The following is a 13,268-nucleotide window of genomic DNA, read 5'->3' as shown; positions in this document are numbered from 1 at the left end:
GGGATCAGATAAACTCCTGGTGGCTTTCAGAAGAGCTGAGACTGTCCTCCAGTTCTTCTTCTAGCGTTTGCCCTTCTTCCGTAGCCAGTCAGCAGCGTCAGGTTGAGCCTGATGTAAAGTTTCGAGACCCCCTTTGAATCTGGAGAGGTGGCAGTCGTTGACTATGTGAGTCATAGCCGCAGGGGCAGTTCGGGTCGTCTCTGGCTCCCCAGTAATCATGTCACTTGGCTGTGGCAGCACTGTGGGAATTCCCAAGGGCGCTTTCTCGAACCCTTTTTCCTTCTGTCTTGAAAGTATGTGTGAAAGAGAGGGGCCCTGCACTCACCTGGAGTTCCTGTTTTGCCGTCAGTGGGCCCAGCATCCTCTCAGCGGAGGGTGTGTGTGTGTGTGTGTGTGTGTGTGTGTGTGTGTGTGTGTTCAGAGTGAGCTCAAGACTCTGCATGGACACTCGGAAACTTCTCCCTGGGCTGCAGCCAAGTGGCTGGGAGGTGGTCAGGACCAAAGTGGCTCTGATCCGACTGAAGCGTTTCTCCGGTCCACTTAATTAGTGGTCCTGCTACTCACTTCCCACAGGCGTGGATAGTGGGTGATGAAGCCCCTTCTGGAGTGTTGTTCCAGCTCTTTCACCCCGCTTGTCTGAGGACAAGAAGGGCAGAAGTGGCCACAGCACCGTCACAGCCCTCACCAAGACTGTTGGATTGATTAGGAGAAAGGAGGACAGAGAGCCGCCGGGGCACCAGAGGGTCTGGCTCCAGGTGAAGCCCCGAGGTCTGCATTGTAGCCTTCACTGAGGTGAATCGGCAGCAATCCTCAACACGGCAGATCCCCCTCCTACTCAACCCTGACGTGCTATATTAAACTACGGGGTGGCGCAGTGGATAGACCACTGGTCTCTCAAGCATTAGGTCTCAAGTCCTGTCCCTGGTATTGCATGTGTCTCTCCAGTTTTCCCAGCACCACCTGTTGAAGAGACCTTACTTTACTCCATGGAATGGTTGTGGTCCCTTTGCCATTTATTAGGTGGTTGTATCTGTGTGGGTTTGTTTCTGGGCTTTCAAATCTGCTCCATTGACCCAGGTGTTCATTTTTACTCCAGTACCATGCTGTTTTGATTACTATTGCTTCGTAGTATAAACTAAAGTCGGGAAGCATGATACCTCCTTATTTTTCCTTTTTTCTAAGAAGTACTTTAGCGGGAGTCGGGCAGTAGCACAGCAGGTTAAGCACATGTGGCGCAAAGTGCAAGGACCGGCGGAAGAATACTGGTTCGAGCCCCCAGCTCCCCACTTGCAGGGGAGTCGCTTCACAGGCAGTGAAGCAGGTCTGTAGGTGTCTTATCTTTCTCTCTCCCTCTCTCTTTCCCTCCTCTCTCCATTTCTCTCTGTCCCACCCAACAGCGATGACAACAATAGTAACTACAACATTGAAAAGAAACAACATGTAGTCCGGGAGGTGACGCAGTGATAAAGCTTTGGACTCTGGAGCATGAGGTCCTGAGTTCAATCCCTGGCAGCACATGTGCCAGAGTGATGTCTGTTTTTTTCTCTCTCCTCTTATCTTTCTCATTAATAAATAAAATCTTAAAAAAAAAAAAGAAAAGAAAAGAAACAACAAGGGCAACAAAAGGGAATAAATAAATTAACTAATTAAAAAAAAAAAGTACTTTAGCAATTTGTGGCCTCTTGTAGTTCCACACACATTTTTGTACAAGTTGTTCATTTGCTTGCAAAATGCCATTGGGGGCTTGACAGGGACCGCATTGAAATTGTAGATTGCTTTTGGTAGAATGGCCATTTTAATAATGTTTATTCTTCCAACCCAGGAGCCAGGGGTGTTCTTTCACTTCTGTGTGCCCTTCTCTGTTTCTTACAGCAGGGTCTTACAGTCTTCATTGTAAAGGTCCTTCACCTCCTTCATGAGAGCCCCCTTCAGGAATTGTATCTGTATAAGCTTGATTGTAAATAGGGTTCAGTCTTTTACCCCCTCCTTCCTTTGACTCCTTGCTTGTATACAGAAATGCCGCAGGTGCTAGTGTGATGGTGCTCTGATTCTCCCTGCTCCTCTCTCATAAATAAACAAATAGATTTTTTAAATTTTTTTATTATTTATTTTCCCTTTTGTTGCCCTTATTTTGTTGTTGTTGTTGTTGTTGTTGGATAGGACAGAGAGAAATGGAGAGAGGAGGGGAAGAAAGAGACACACCTGCAGACCTGCTTCACCACCTGTGAAGTGACTCCCCTGCAGGTGGGGAGTCAGGGCTCAAACCAGGATCTTTTACACCAGTCCTTGCGCTTCATGCCATGTGTGCTTAACCCACTGCACTACCGCCCGACCCCCAGACAAGTAGATTTTAAACTATGGGAGGGTAGGTTCCCAAAGGTCAGAAGAATCAGGTTGCTTCATAGTAAAGAAGTGCTACCTAGCCAGTAGCTGTGTGTGTGTGCGTGTGCGTGTGCGCGTGTGTGTGTGTGTGTAATGTCCTTTTAGCAGGGAGACAGGTTGGGAGAGAAAAGAGCCTGGTTGTCTTGCCTGGAGAGCTTGTACCTTGAGGACTGCACTCACTTCAAGTCTCAGCTGCGCATGAGGACACAGGTACAAGCCCTTAGTTATCCACCTGCAGGGGAGGAAGCAGGTGTCTGTCAGTCTCCCTTCTCTCCCCCCCACCTCTCAATTTCTCTATTTCTTTTTTTTCTTTTTTTCTTTTTTTTTTTTTTTTTTTGCCTCCTTGGTTATTGCTGGGGCTCAGTGCCTGCACCATGAATCCACTGCTCCTGGAGGCCATTTTCCCCCTTTTGTTGCCCTTGTTGTAGCCTTCTTGTGGTTATTGTTATTGTTGATGTCGCTCATTGTTGGATAGGACAGAGAGAAATGGAGAGAGGAGGGGAAGACAGAGAGGGAGAAAGAGAAACACCTGCAGATCTGCTTCACCACCTGTGTGTGTAATGTCCTTTTAACAGGTGGGGAGCTGGGGGCTCGAACCAGGATCCTTATGCCGGTCCTTGCGCTTTGCACCATGTGCACTTAACCTGCTGATTCTGCCACCACCTGACTCCCTCCCCAATTTCAGTATTTCTATTTAAAAAATAATAAATAAGTATTGGGGTGTGTAGCCCCTTTGGAAGACTATATGGAGAGTCCTTAAATAAATAAAAACAAATCATCTTCTGGTCCAGCAATGCCACTCTTAAGCATTCATCCAGTGGACACTCAAACACTAATTAGAATTAGTTATTCACAGTGGCCAAGAGCGGAGGCAGCCTACATGCCCATCAACAGATGACTGGCTGAAGAATTTATGGGATATGCATTCCATGGAATACTACTCTGCAATCCAAATAGATGATATTGTGTCTTTTGAGACAAAATGAATAGAACCGGAGGTGGTAATGTTTAGTAAAATAAGTAAAGACATGAAAGACAACTACTGGATGATTTCACTCATTTGTGGAAGGAATCTAGAGATCTGATACACATGAACTTGGAAAAACCAGAAGCAAGCAGAGTGTTTGTAAGACTTAGGAGAACTGTGGTGGTTATCTGGGGGGTGTGGGGGAGGGGACACAGCTTAGGTGGGTGTGCTGTGGAGCTTAACTGTAATCTTACAGTCTCGTAACCTATTATCACAAATAAAAAATAAATAAAAATAAAAGGGGTGAGAGGATGCCTACAGCAGGCATTGAGCCCCAAGGATGACCCTAGTGGCAAAACAAAAACAAGAAAAGAACAAAAGAAAAATACTTCCCAACCTCTGAGCCAGCAAGTGACTTAGTTGAGATGGACAGGTGACGCTGATGAAACTCTAAAAAGTCTGTTCCCTGCTCTCACAGGCTCACAGCATCCCTGCCCCCCACCTGCCTTTTGTAAACAATTCATTTTTTTCTCTCTTTTTAAATTTTATTTACTTATTAATGAGAAAGACAGGAAGAGAAAGAGAAAAAAAAAACAGACATCACTCAGGGAACTGTGCTGCTGGGAACTGAACTCTGGATGGCATGCTTGAGAGTCCAGGGTTTTATCTACTGCACCACCTCCCGGATCAACAGCCCCCCCTTTTTTTGCCACCAGGGTTACTGCCCTGGCTCAGTGCCAGCTCAGTGCCCTGGTCCCAGTGGCCTTTTTTTTTTCTGATTTTTTTTTAATTACTAGATAGGACAGAGAAATGGAGAGAGGATGGAGAGCTAGGGAGAGGGAGAGAAGGATAGACACCTGCAGACCTACTTCACCGATAGTGAAGTGGACCCCCAGCAGGTGGGACCTGCCCCCTCTTTACTAATTCAATATCCTCTCCTTTAACTCTTGTCTCAGATTAAGGGCCATTAAGTAACAAAGATTTCTTCAATATTTGTTATGCTAATGGAGAGATTAGAGGCATAAAGGACAGGATTCCAGGCTCAAGGAGCTTATGTTACAGTTGGGAAAGGCAAACTGAGCAAACACCGAATCAGCTCACAAGCAGCCAACACCAAGAGACTCAGAGACTGAGTGATTCGCTGTGTTCGTTTTAGCGATAAAGATTTTTCAGAACTGGGCTGATGATTTCCAAACCTAATAAATGTTACACTGAAAGTCTGCTGACCAATCTGCACGCCCATCCGCTCTGCCTCAGGAGAATGAGCTTAGTTCATTCACCTGGGACTGGGTGACACGCCTTGAATTATGCGTTTGTGTCGGGAGATTCCAACTACAGAGCCAAGCCCAGGGAGTTTGGAGACTCACTCTTAAGAAATGGGTCGTGGGAGTCGGGCGGTAGCGCTGCGGGTTAAGCGCACGTGCACGCCAAGCCCAAGGACCAACATAAGGATCCCGGTTCGAGCTGTAGGCTCCCCACCTGCAGGGGAGTCTCTTCACAGGCGGTGAAGCAGGTATGCAGGTGTCTGCCTTTCTCTCCCCCTCTCAGTCTTCCCCCTCCTCTCTCCATTTCTCTCTGTCCTATCCAACAACGATGACATCAATAACAACAATAACCACAATAGTAAAAAAAAAAAAAAATGCAACAAAAGGGAAAATAAATAAATAAATAAGTAAATGAAAGAAATGGGTCGTTTCTGGAGGCTCTGTGATGAATTTGTCCCACGTGGTAGCGTAACATCACCCTTCGCAGCTGCGTCTTTGTCACGTGGAGCTGCCCCTTTCGGGATCATACAGATGAAATGAATGTCAAATGTCACCATTGTGTCTGCTTTTGCACAGTTGCAGCAGTAACGCCACGGGCCCTTCCCTCCTGTGTTTTGCAGGCAGTCAGATGCCTCCTCAGCCACCCGGGAGCCAGGCAGAATCCAGTTCCCACCCTGCCCTGAGCCAGTCGCCAATGCCACAGGAAAGAGGTCAGTCTTGAGCGCTGCTGTGAGTGCTGGGAGACTCTATCAGCTGCCCCCAGCGTCTCCCCCTTGTCTGTTCCTAAATGCCATCATTTCCTCATCAGACAAAAGGATTCACCAGGAAGCCAAGTGTGTAGAAGATGGGATCTGGAGATACAGAAAAGAAAGAGGCTTTCTTGGTAGATGGGAAGAGGTATTTACCAAGTTACAGTTACACCACGAGGCTCTGTATGGCCAGATGATCCTGTGAAGCGGAATCAACACTTGGTTCTTAATCCGGCGGTGTAGACATGAATTCTGGTGACTCTGCCAGTGTTGTAGCTAGGGAAGTTAACCTTAGGGAGCGAGAAGGGTGTCTGTTACAAGCCAGAATCTCATCTCCCCCCACCATGGGGGATGGACTCATAGAGGGTCCCAGACGGTGGAAGGACGCACAAAGTCACACGTTGGAAGGGCGTCGTTTTAAAAAAATATTTATTTACCTATTCCTTTTTGTTGCCCTTGTTTTATTTTTGTAGTTATTGTTGATGTCGTCGTTGTTGGATAGGACAGAGAGAAATGGAAAGGGGGGGAAGACAGAGAGGGGGAGAGAAAGACAGACACCTGCAGACCTGCTTCACCGCCAGTGGCACGACTCTCCTGCAGGTGGGGAGCCGGGAGCTCGAACCGGGACCCTTGAGCCGGTCCCTGCGCTTTGTGCCACGTGCGCCTAACCCGCCGCGCCACCGCCCGACTCCGGAAAGGGAGTCACTTTATGGGTTCAGTCAATTGAGAGATGGCCTGAACACAGCATGGTCTTGGGGTCAGGATTATTTAGGAGTAGTTATGTTATTTAGGAATAAATTTTATCTGATTTATTTACTAAGTAGTACGTTTTATTTTACATAGGAGGGTAGGCAGAGAGCTCAAGGGCATGGGGTCCACGCACCCTAGCAGGCTCCTGTTTAAGGGCAGTGGCTTGGTCATAAGCTGCTGGAGCCAGGTAGGGGAGGGCAGGGCAGGCCTTTGGTCGCCCCTTGACTAGCTCTGCCATTGGTCCAGTCGCATTGACGTGGCGCCTTGTGATTCGTGGAGGTGACGGGGGGTGTGGCTGTTGTGTATCTGTCATGGGCGACGGCGCGCGGGGCTTCGTGGGAAATGTAGTTCTCAAGTTCAGGTCACCAAACCAGACGAGAGTGCTAACTCACGCAGGTAGGAAACCTCAAAACACAAACACAGAAAAAATAAATAAATAAGAATACAGCTCCATGGTCGGAGAGGCGGCTTAGCAGGTAGGGTGTGTACCTTGCCTTGTGAGCCCTAGCTCGTGAAGGTTCCATGGCTTTCAGAGAAGCTGTGGTACTGTGTCTCTCTGGATGGGAAAACAAAAAACAAAAAAACAAGCCTAAGAGCTGTGTCATACCTCCTCAAAATACAGTACCACATCGCACGCCACCAGAGTGCCAGCATCCCTCCAGCAAAGTCGACTGGCCCCCGTCCTCCAGTCTTTTGATGTCCCCTGTTCATCGGGTGAGTCTAAGGGCTCGGCTTCATTGGACTCCACTGCCTGGCTTTGTGTTGTGTATGTCACATACGAGTGAGGCCGTTCAGTATCTCTCGCCTTTGCGTAAGTCCCTTCAGTATATGTTGCAGGGCTGGTTTAGTGGTGCTCAGTTCCCTCCCCTGCTGTCTGTCTGGAAAGCTCTTGACACCACCTTCAAACCTGATCACTGGCTTAGCTGAGTAGAGCCTCCTGGGCGCGGGCGGCCTTTGCCCTTCAGAACTCTGGATATGTCCCGCCAGTCCTTTCAGACCTTCAGAGGTTCAGCCGAGAAGTCAGCTAATGTCTTACTGCAGCCACCTCCTTAAATGCAGACAGAGAACACAGATTTCCTTTCCCGGCAAACAAATGGAGACTTACAGTTGCCCAAGATAATGGCACAAAGAGATGCGGTCCACTTGTTTCTGCAGGTGCAATGCCACCATGCTCCCACGTGGCACCAAGGGCTCTGACCTGGGCTGTGCAGATGTTGCAAAGCATGCACCCTACTGGGCGAGCTGTCTCGCTGACCCTGATTTTTATTTTAACCCAACCCCCCTCTCTGTAGGCTGCATATAATAATATGAAGGGAGGGAGGAAATATGGACCAAGGGGTGTGAATTTTGCCACCTAAGACATTAGAGGGAGAGTTCAGATAATCCTAAAATACTAAAATAAAAAATTTTTAAATATTTATTTATTTATTTTCCCTTTTGTTGTTTTTTAGTGTTGTTGTTATTTATGTCGTCGTTGTTAAATAGGACAGAGAGAAATGGAGAGAGGTGAGGAAGACAGAGAGGGGGAAAGATAGACACCTGCAGACCTGCTTCACCGCCTGTGAAGCGACTCCCTGCAGCTGGGGAGCCGGGGGTTTGAACAGAGATCCTTTCGCGGGTCCTTGTGCTTTGCGCCACCTGTGCTTATTAATCCACTGTGCTACCGCCGGCCTCCCTCGTTTTAATTTTTTTTAAACTTTTTTTTTGCTGTCATTGTTGTTGGATAGGACAGAGAAACCGAGAGAGAAGGGAAGACAGAGGGGTAGAGAATGACAGACACCTGCAGACCTGCTTCACAGACCGTGAAGCAACTCCCCCACAGGTGGGAAGCCAGGGGCTCGAACCAGGATCCTTACGCCGGTCCTTGTGCTTTGCACCACCTGCGCTTAACCCGCTGCACTACCACCTGACTCCCTAAAATAAAATTTTTAAGAAAGTTTGGGCTGACAAATGCCTCCAATAATGAGTTTACCCTTATTTCTTCACATACACACCTTAAAATCGGCAAAGATCCATATGAAATAGCTTCTCCTTGCACTTCCCTGTTTTCCAAGAGAGCTCAGAGGGGAATGTAGACTAGCCCTCTGAGTCAATAAATACGTATAATTACTATTAACATTAAAATGATTGCATTTTTAACCCCTGTAAAATGTGAAGCTTAATGAAACCAGCAAATGCCCTTCTCGTTTATTGGATTAGCAATTAGGTGAAAACGTTTCAAGAAGGCTTATTTATTTGGACAGATGCAGAGAGGTCAGAATTAATTTTTTGAAAAGCTTTTAATTGAATTCCCTTTTAATTTTCACAGTGGTGTCTAGTTAAATATTCATGTCAACGCCGGTGGTTTTCTGAAGGCCTGGACTCAATCCGGAGCCTCCAAATCCACCCCCAGTTGTTTAACCCTTTTCATCTCGGGGGCCAGCAGGGACTGTCTCGCTCTAATCCCAGAGTGTCTGAATAATTAGATGGCGGTAATGAGGATTTAATTAGTCCTTGAGATGCTTTGAAAGGAGAGGCACTAAGAACTGGCTTCTTTGGACGCAGATCTCGACCGAGCACACGTGACATCGCTGCAGGGCCATGGTGTCCTAGGTAGTGGATTCTGTAGCTGCAGGGGATTCTGAGGCACCCTTTTGTGACACACACACACACACACCCCGGTCTGTGGAGGCTGTCTGGGGTGATGTCTAATAGAATTACTGAGTCACTAACTGCCCACCACCCTTCATTCTTGGCCATTACACAGCAACGTCACTCTCTCCTCCTCCCTCTCTCCCTCTCTCTCTTCCTCCCCCCCCCTTATTTAGATAGAGGAGTAGCCTTGCCTGAGAATTAACTTTTACCCCCACTGTGACACCCAAACCCCAGTTCAGTGAGTCACATACAACGACTTGCAGAACAAGCAGCAGACTATAACATGTTTGCAGCTGAACAGGAACCTTGACAACTTCACCCAGTTACGCTTAGGCTTCGTGACAGCTTAGCAGTGGCTCAGAAGAATCCAGACTCCTCCTCCTCTTTGGAGTCTCACCTTCAGGGAGTGATATTTAGCCCCGTTCCCACGTTTCTAGTTTGAAGTGATGCCATTACCCAGAAAGGATATGTAGCAGTTGAGGTGAGAGCTGGCACTGCACTGTGTGTGTGTGTGTGTGTGTCCCCAATAAAGTGATGATGCCAAAAATGTTCTAAGTATTTTTTATTGATTGATTTTTCTAGACACAGAAAGAATTCAAAAAAAAGGGGGTGGGAGAGAGGGAGAGAGGGAGAGGAGAGAGGGAGAGAGAGAACTGCACAGCACTGCTTCACTACTTGTGAAGCTTTTCCCCTGCAAATTGGGGCCGGGTTTGAGCTGAGTCCTTGATCACTGTAGCCTGTGTGTTCGAATGGATGTGCCACCACCCAGCCAGGATGTTTCTAGCTTACAGAATTTCGAGACTGATCGAATGTCTCTGTATGTCTCTGCTTTTATCTTTCTTCTGTTTTTTAACTCTAAAATGTTAACTGTTATTTAAAAAGTGTTCTATCTATTTTACTTTAACATGAGAGAGAGACCCAAGGTCTGCTCAGCTTGATGCTGGGGGTTGAACTGGGGCCTCAGAGCCTCAGGCAGGAATGTCTTTTGCAGAAGCAAGATGCTGTCTCCCAGGCCAGTGTTTATAGCCTTGATATAATTTCACCCCCATTCTTGAGTGGTGTGTTTTAGGACCTTTTCAAAGTCCGGGTAGAATTGCTCATCAAATTTCTGGCCACATTCTGTTTGCTCAGGACACATTTTTCTCTTCAAAAGCAAAAAAAAAAAAAAAAAAAAAAAAAAAAAACCCACTCATAATAACCCCAGTGTCTGACTATATATTAAGTTGAGTCCTGGAGGGTCAGCACTGAACATTGTTTATGTTCTGAATCCCTTTCTCTACAATAGAGATGGGCGGGACAGGCCTTGTCCCAAGACTCAGAGAGCTCATCACTTTGCGCAGCTTATTCCACTCTTACCTGTGAATCGTGGACCACAGTCTGCACCCTTAATGCCCCGCAGGCATTTTCTCACTGTCACTTCTGCCCCCCACTCTTCCCAGAGCTGTTTCCGCAGCTCAGCTGGTGAGAGGTCAGTCTGAGCTAGAGCATCACCCCGGAACCCTGCCTGGAGTCCACCTCTCCCTTGCCCTGCCCCCTCCTCCACCAGCACAGTCTTTATAACCCAGAAAGATGAGGTGGAAACACTCTTGGGGAAAACAGAAAAAAATTTTAAGCTCCTAGTTAGTTTCATATTATCTGCACCAAACATTCTTTTTGAAGTTTTAATAATCACTGCAAGGTGTCTGAACTGACCCAGTTCCATCATTATTAAGAACAAATTAACCAGGGGTAGTTGGCCAGCTGGTGGTAGACACATGTTACCTCGCACAAGGACCTGGGTTCAAGCCCCTGGCCCCCACATGCAAAGGGGAAGCTTCGTGTGTGGTGAAGCAGGATTGCAGGTGTCTTTCTCTCTCTATCTTCCCCTTCCCTTTCAATTACTCTCTGTTTCTATCCAAAATAAAATAAAGTTTAGGAAAAAAATAACCAGTTAATTTAACCATAAAGGGCCAAGCTCACCCAAAGAACTGTTCAGGCCTCAGAGTCAGGATTTAAGGCTTTTTCCCCCATTTCTTTGCAAACTGCAGAAACCCTCTTGTCCATTTTTCTGCTGGAATCTCCATTTTCAGTTTGACAGCAAGCCAGCAGGAGCTGGAAGGTCTCAGAGGGCACGCTGGCTTTCAGACAAAGTCCTTTTCAGCTGACCTTTCTTTTCTTTCTTTGTTTTAAAAAATATTTTATCTATTCATTTCTTTTAAAGAATTTATTTATTTATTCATGAGAAAGATAGGTGGAGAGAGAGAAAGAACCAGACATCACTCTGGTACATGTGCTGCCGGGGATCGAACTCCTGGGACCGCATGGTTGAGAGTCCAGTGCTATATCCACTATGCCACCTCGTAGACTACTCAACTTGTTTTTTAATGAGAGTAATACAGAGAGAAAGATACACACAGAGAGAGAGAGACCAGAGCCCTACACAGCTCTGGCTGATGGTGGTGCTAGAGATTGAACCTGGTGGTGCCTCAGGCATGAAAGTCTTTCTGCATAACCATTATGCTGTCTTCCCAGTGTCTGACATATATAGTTTCTTTGAATTCGAGGGAGAAAGAGAAAGACCAGGGCACTGCTCAATTCTGGCTGATGGTGGTGAAGGTTTGAGCCCCTGGCTCCTCACCTGCAGGGGAGTCGCTTCACAAGCAGTGAAGCAGGTCTGCAGGTGTCTGTCTTTCTTTCCCCCTCTCTGCCTTCCCCTCCTCTCTCCATTTCTCTCTGTCCTATCCAACAACATCAATAACAACAACAACAATAAGGGCAACAGAAGAAAATAAATAAATAAATAAATAAATAAATAAAATTTTTAAGGTTTTTTTTTTAACTTTATCTAATTTAATTTCAAAGGACAGGGCTGAGGAGATAGCATAACGGTTATGCAAACAGACTCACTCCTGTGGCTCAGAGAGCTCTCAGGTTCAATCCCTTATACCACCATAAGTCAGAGCTGAGCAGTACTCTGGTTTAAATAATAATAATAATAATATTTGATAGGACAAGAAAAATTGAGAAGGGGGACAGAGAGGGAAAGAGAAAGAGAGACACCTTGCAAGGGGTCACTTCACAAGAAGAGAGAGAGAGAGAGAGAGAGAGAGAGACCTGCAGCACTGTTTCACAGCTTGTGAAGCTTACTGCCTGCAGGTGGGAACCACGGTCTTGAACCCTGATCCTTGCTCCTAGCAAGTAGCAAGTGCACTAACCAGGTGCATTGCTAAAGCACTGGGAACATCTGGATCTCAGATTCTGGGCTATTTCAGGTGCTGCTTCTCCTCTCTGCCCTCTGGGTTTCTCCCCACAAACACCAGCAGCAGCAGATTTCTGCGCCATACAGCTGGGAGCTCTCAGCATAGGCAGAAAATGGGGTCTCTGTGTCATGGCCACAGAAATCGGTTGCTTTTTTTTTTTTTCCTCTTTAATCTGTTGCAAGGGTCACACAAGTAACACTGGACCTTTCTTTGCCTTATTTAGAAATAAGAGTCTTATGGCATGTTCTTTGTTTCTTATGTCACCATAAGACAGTGAGTCTTGAAGCCTCAAGATATGAAAGTCTTTTGCATAACCAGTATGCCTTCTTTTCTTTCTTTCTTTCTTCCTTTTCTTTCTTTCTTTTTTTTTTTTTTAACACCAGAGCAGGACTCAGCTGTGGCATATGGTGGTTCTAGGGATTGAACCTAGAATCTCAGAGCTTTAGGCATGAAAGTCTTTTGCCAGAACCATTATGCTAACTCCCCAGCCATTATCACTGCAAATCTGCACCTAAGTGATTCCACTGCTCCACCTGGACAGACAGACTTCCTTCCTTCCTTCCTTCCTTCCTTCCTTCCTTCCTTCCTTCTTTCTTCCTTCCTTTCTTTCCCTGACAGGGAGGCTGAGAAGCAGAGGTGGGGGAGGTATGCTGAGAGGAGAGACTGTAGTCCCCCCCACCCCTTGTGAAGCTTCCCCCTTTTGGCATGGTGCTCACATGTAATGGGTGACCGGGGGCTACCTCTTCCTGGCTTCCCATGTGTTTATTTTTTAAATAAGGAAAAATAGCCACTTAATCAGCCACAAATCCTACAGTGCTGAAGAAAACATTTTAAAGACTCCTAAAAAAACTCCACTTAAGTATAATCTAGATAAACATTTCTGAAGTGCTAATTCCTTTTTAAACCAGTTTGCTGAGATTGCAGTATAGGGATTTGTTGGTTTTTTATTTTTTAATTGAGGAAAGAAAATAACCTCTATAGGGAGTCGGGCAGTAGCGCAGCCGGTTAAGCTCACGTGGCACAAAGTGCAAGGACCGGCAGAAGGATCCCGGTTCAAGCCCCCAGCTCCCCACCTGCAGGGGAGTCCCTTCACAGGCGGTGAAGCAGGTCTGCAGGTGTCTGTCTTTCTCTCCCCTCTCAGTCTTCCCCTCCTCTCTCCATTTCTCTCTGTCCTATCCAACAACAACAACAATAATAATAACTACAACAATAAGGGCAACAAAAGGGAATAAATAAGTAAATAGATATTAAAATTAATTAATTAATTAATTAATTTTAAAAA

The 13,268-nt window shown here is 46.4% G+C and overlaps 1 protein-coding gene across 6 annotated transcripts in view; it reads left to right on the top strand.

Moving 5' to 3' along the window:
* ARID1B (AT-rich interaction domain 1B) overlaps positions 1 to 13,268 on the top strand; it is a 301,939-nt gene that overhangs the window by 223,031 nt on the left and 65,640 nt on the right. For all 6 annotated transcript variants that reach the window (XM_060205256.1, XM_060205257.1, XM_060205255.1 and 3 more), the window contains one exon: positions 5,235 to 5,324. In XM_060205256.1, the coding sequence (XP_060061239.1) occupies positions 5,235 to 5,324 (90 nt within the window). The remainder of the gene's footprint in view (positions 1 to 5,234; positions 5,325 to 13,268) is intronic.

Source organism: Erinaceus europaeus, chromosome 13 (assembly GCF_950295315.1).
Source record: "Erinaceus europaeus chromosome 13, mEriEur2.1, whole genome shotgun sequence".
Lineage (NCBI taxonomy): Eukaryota > Metazoa > Chordata > Mammalia > Eulipotyphla > Erinaceidae > Erinaceus > Erinaceus europaeus.
Note: the sequence above shows the minus strand (reverse complement) of the source record. Positions and strands in the feature narration are given on the sequence as shown.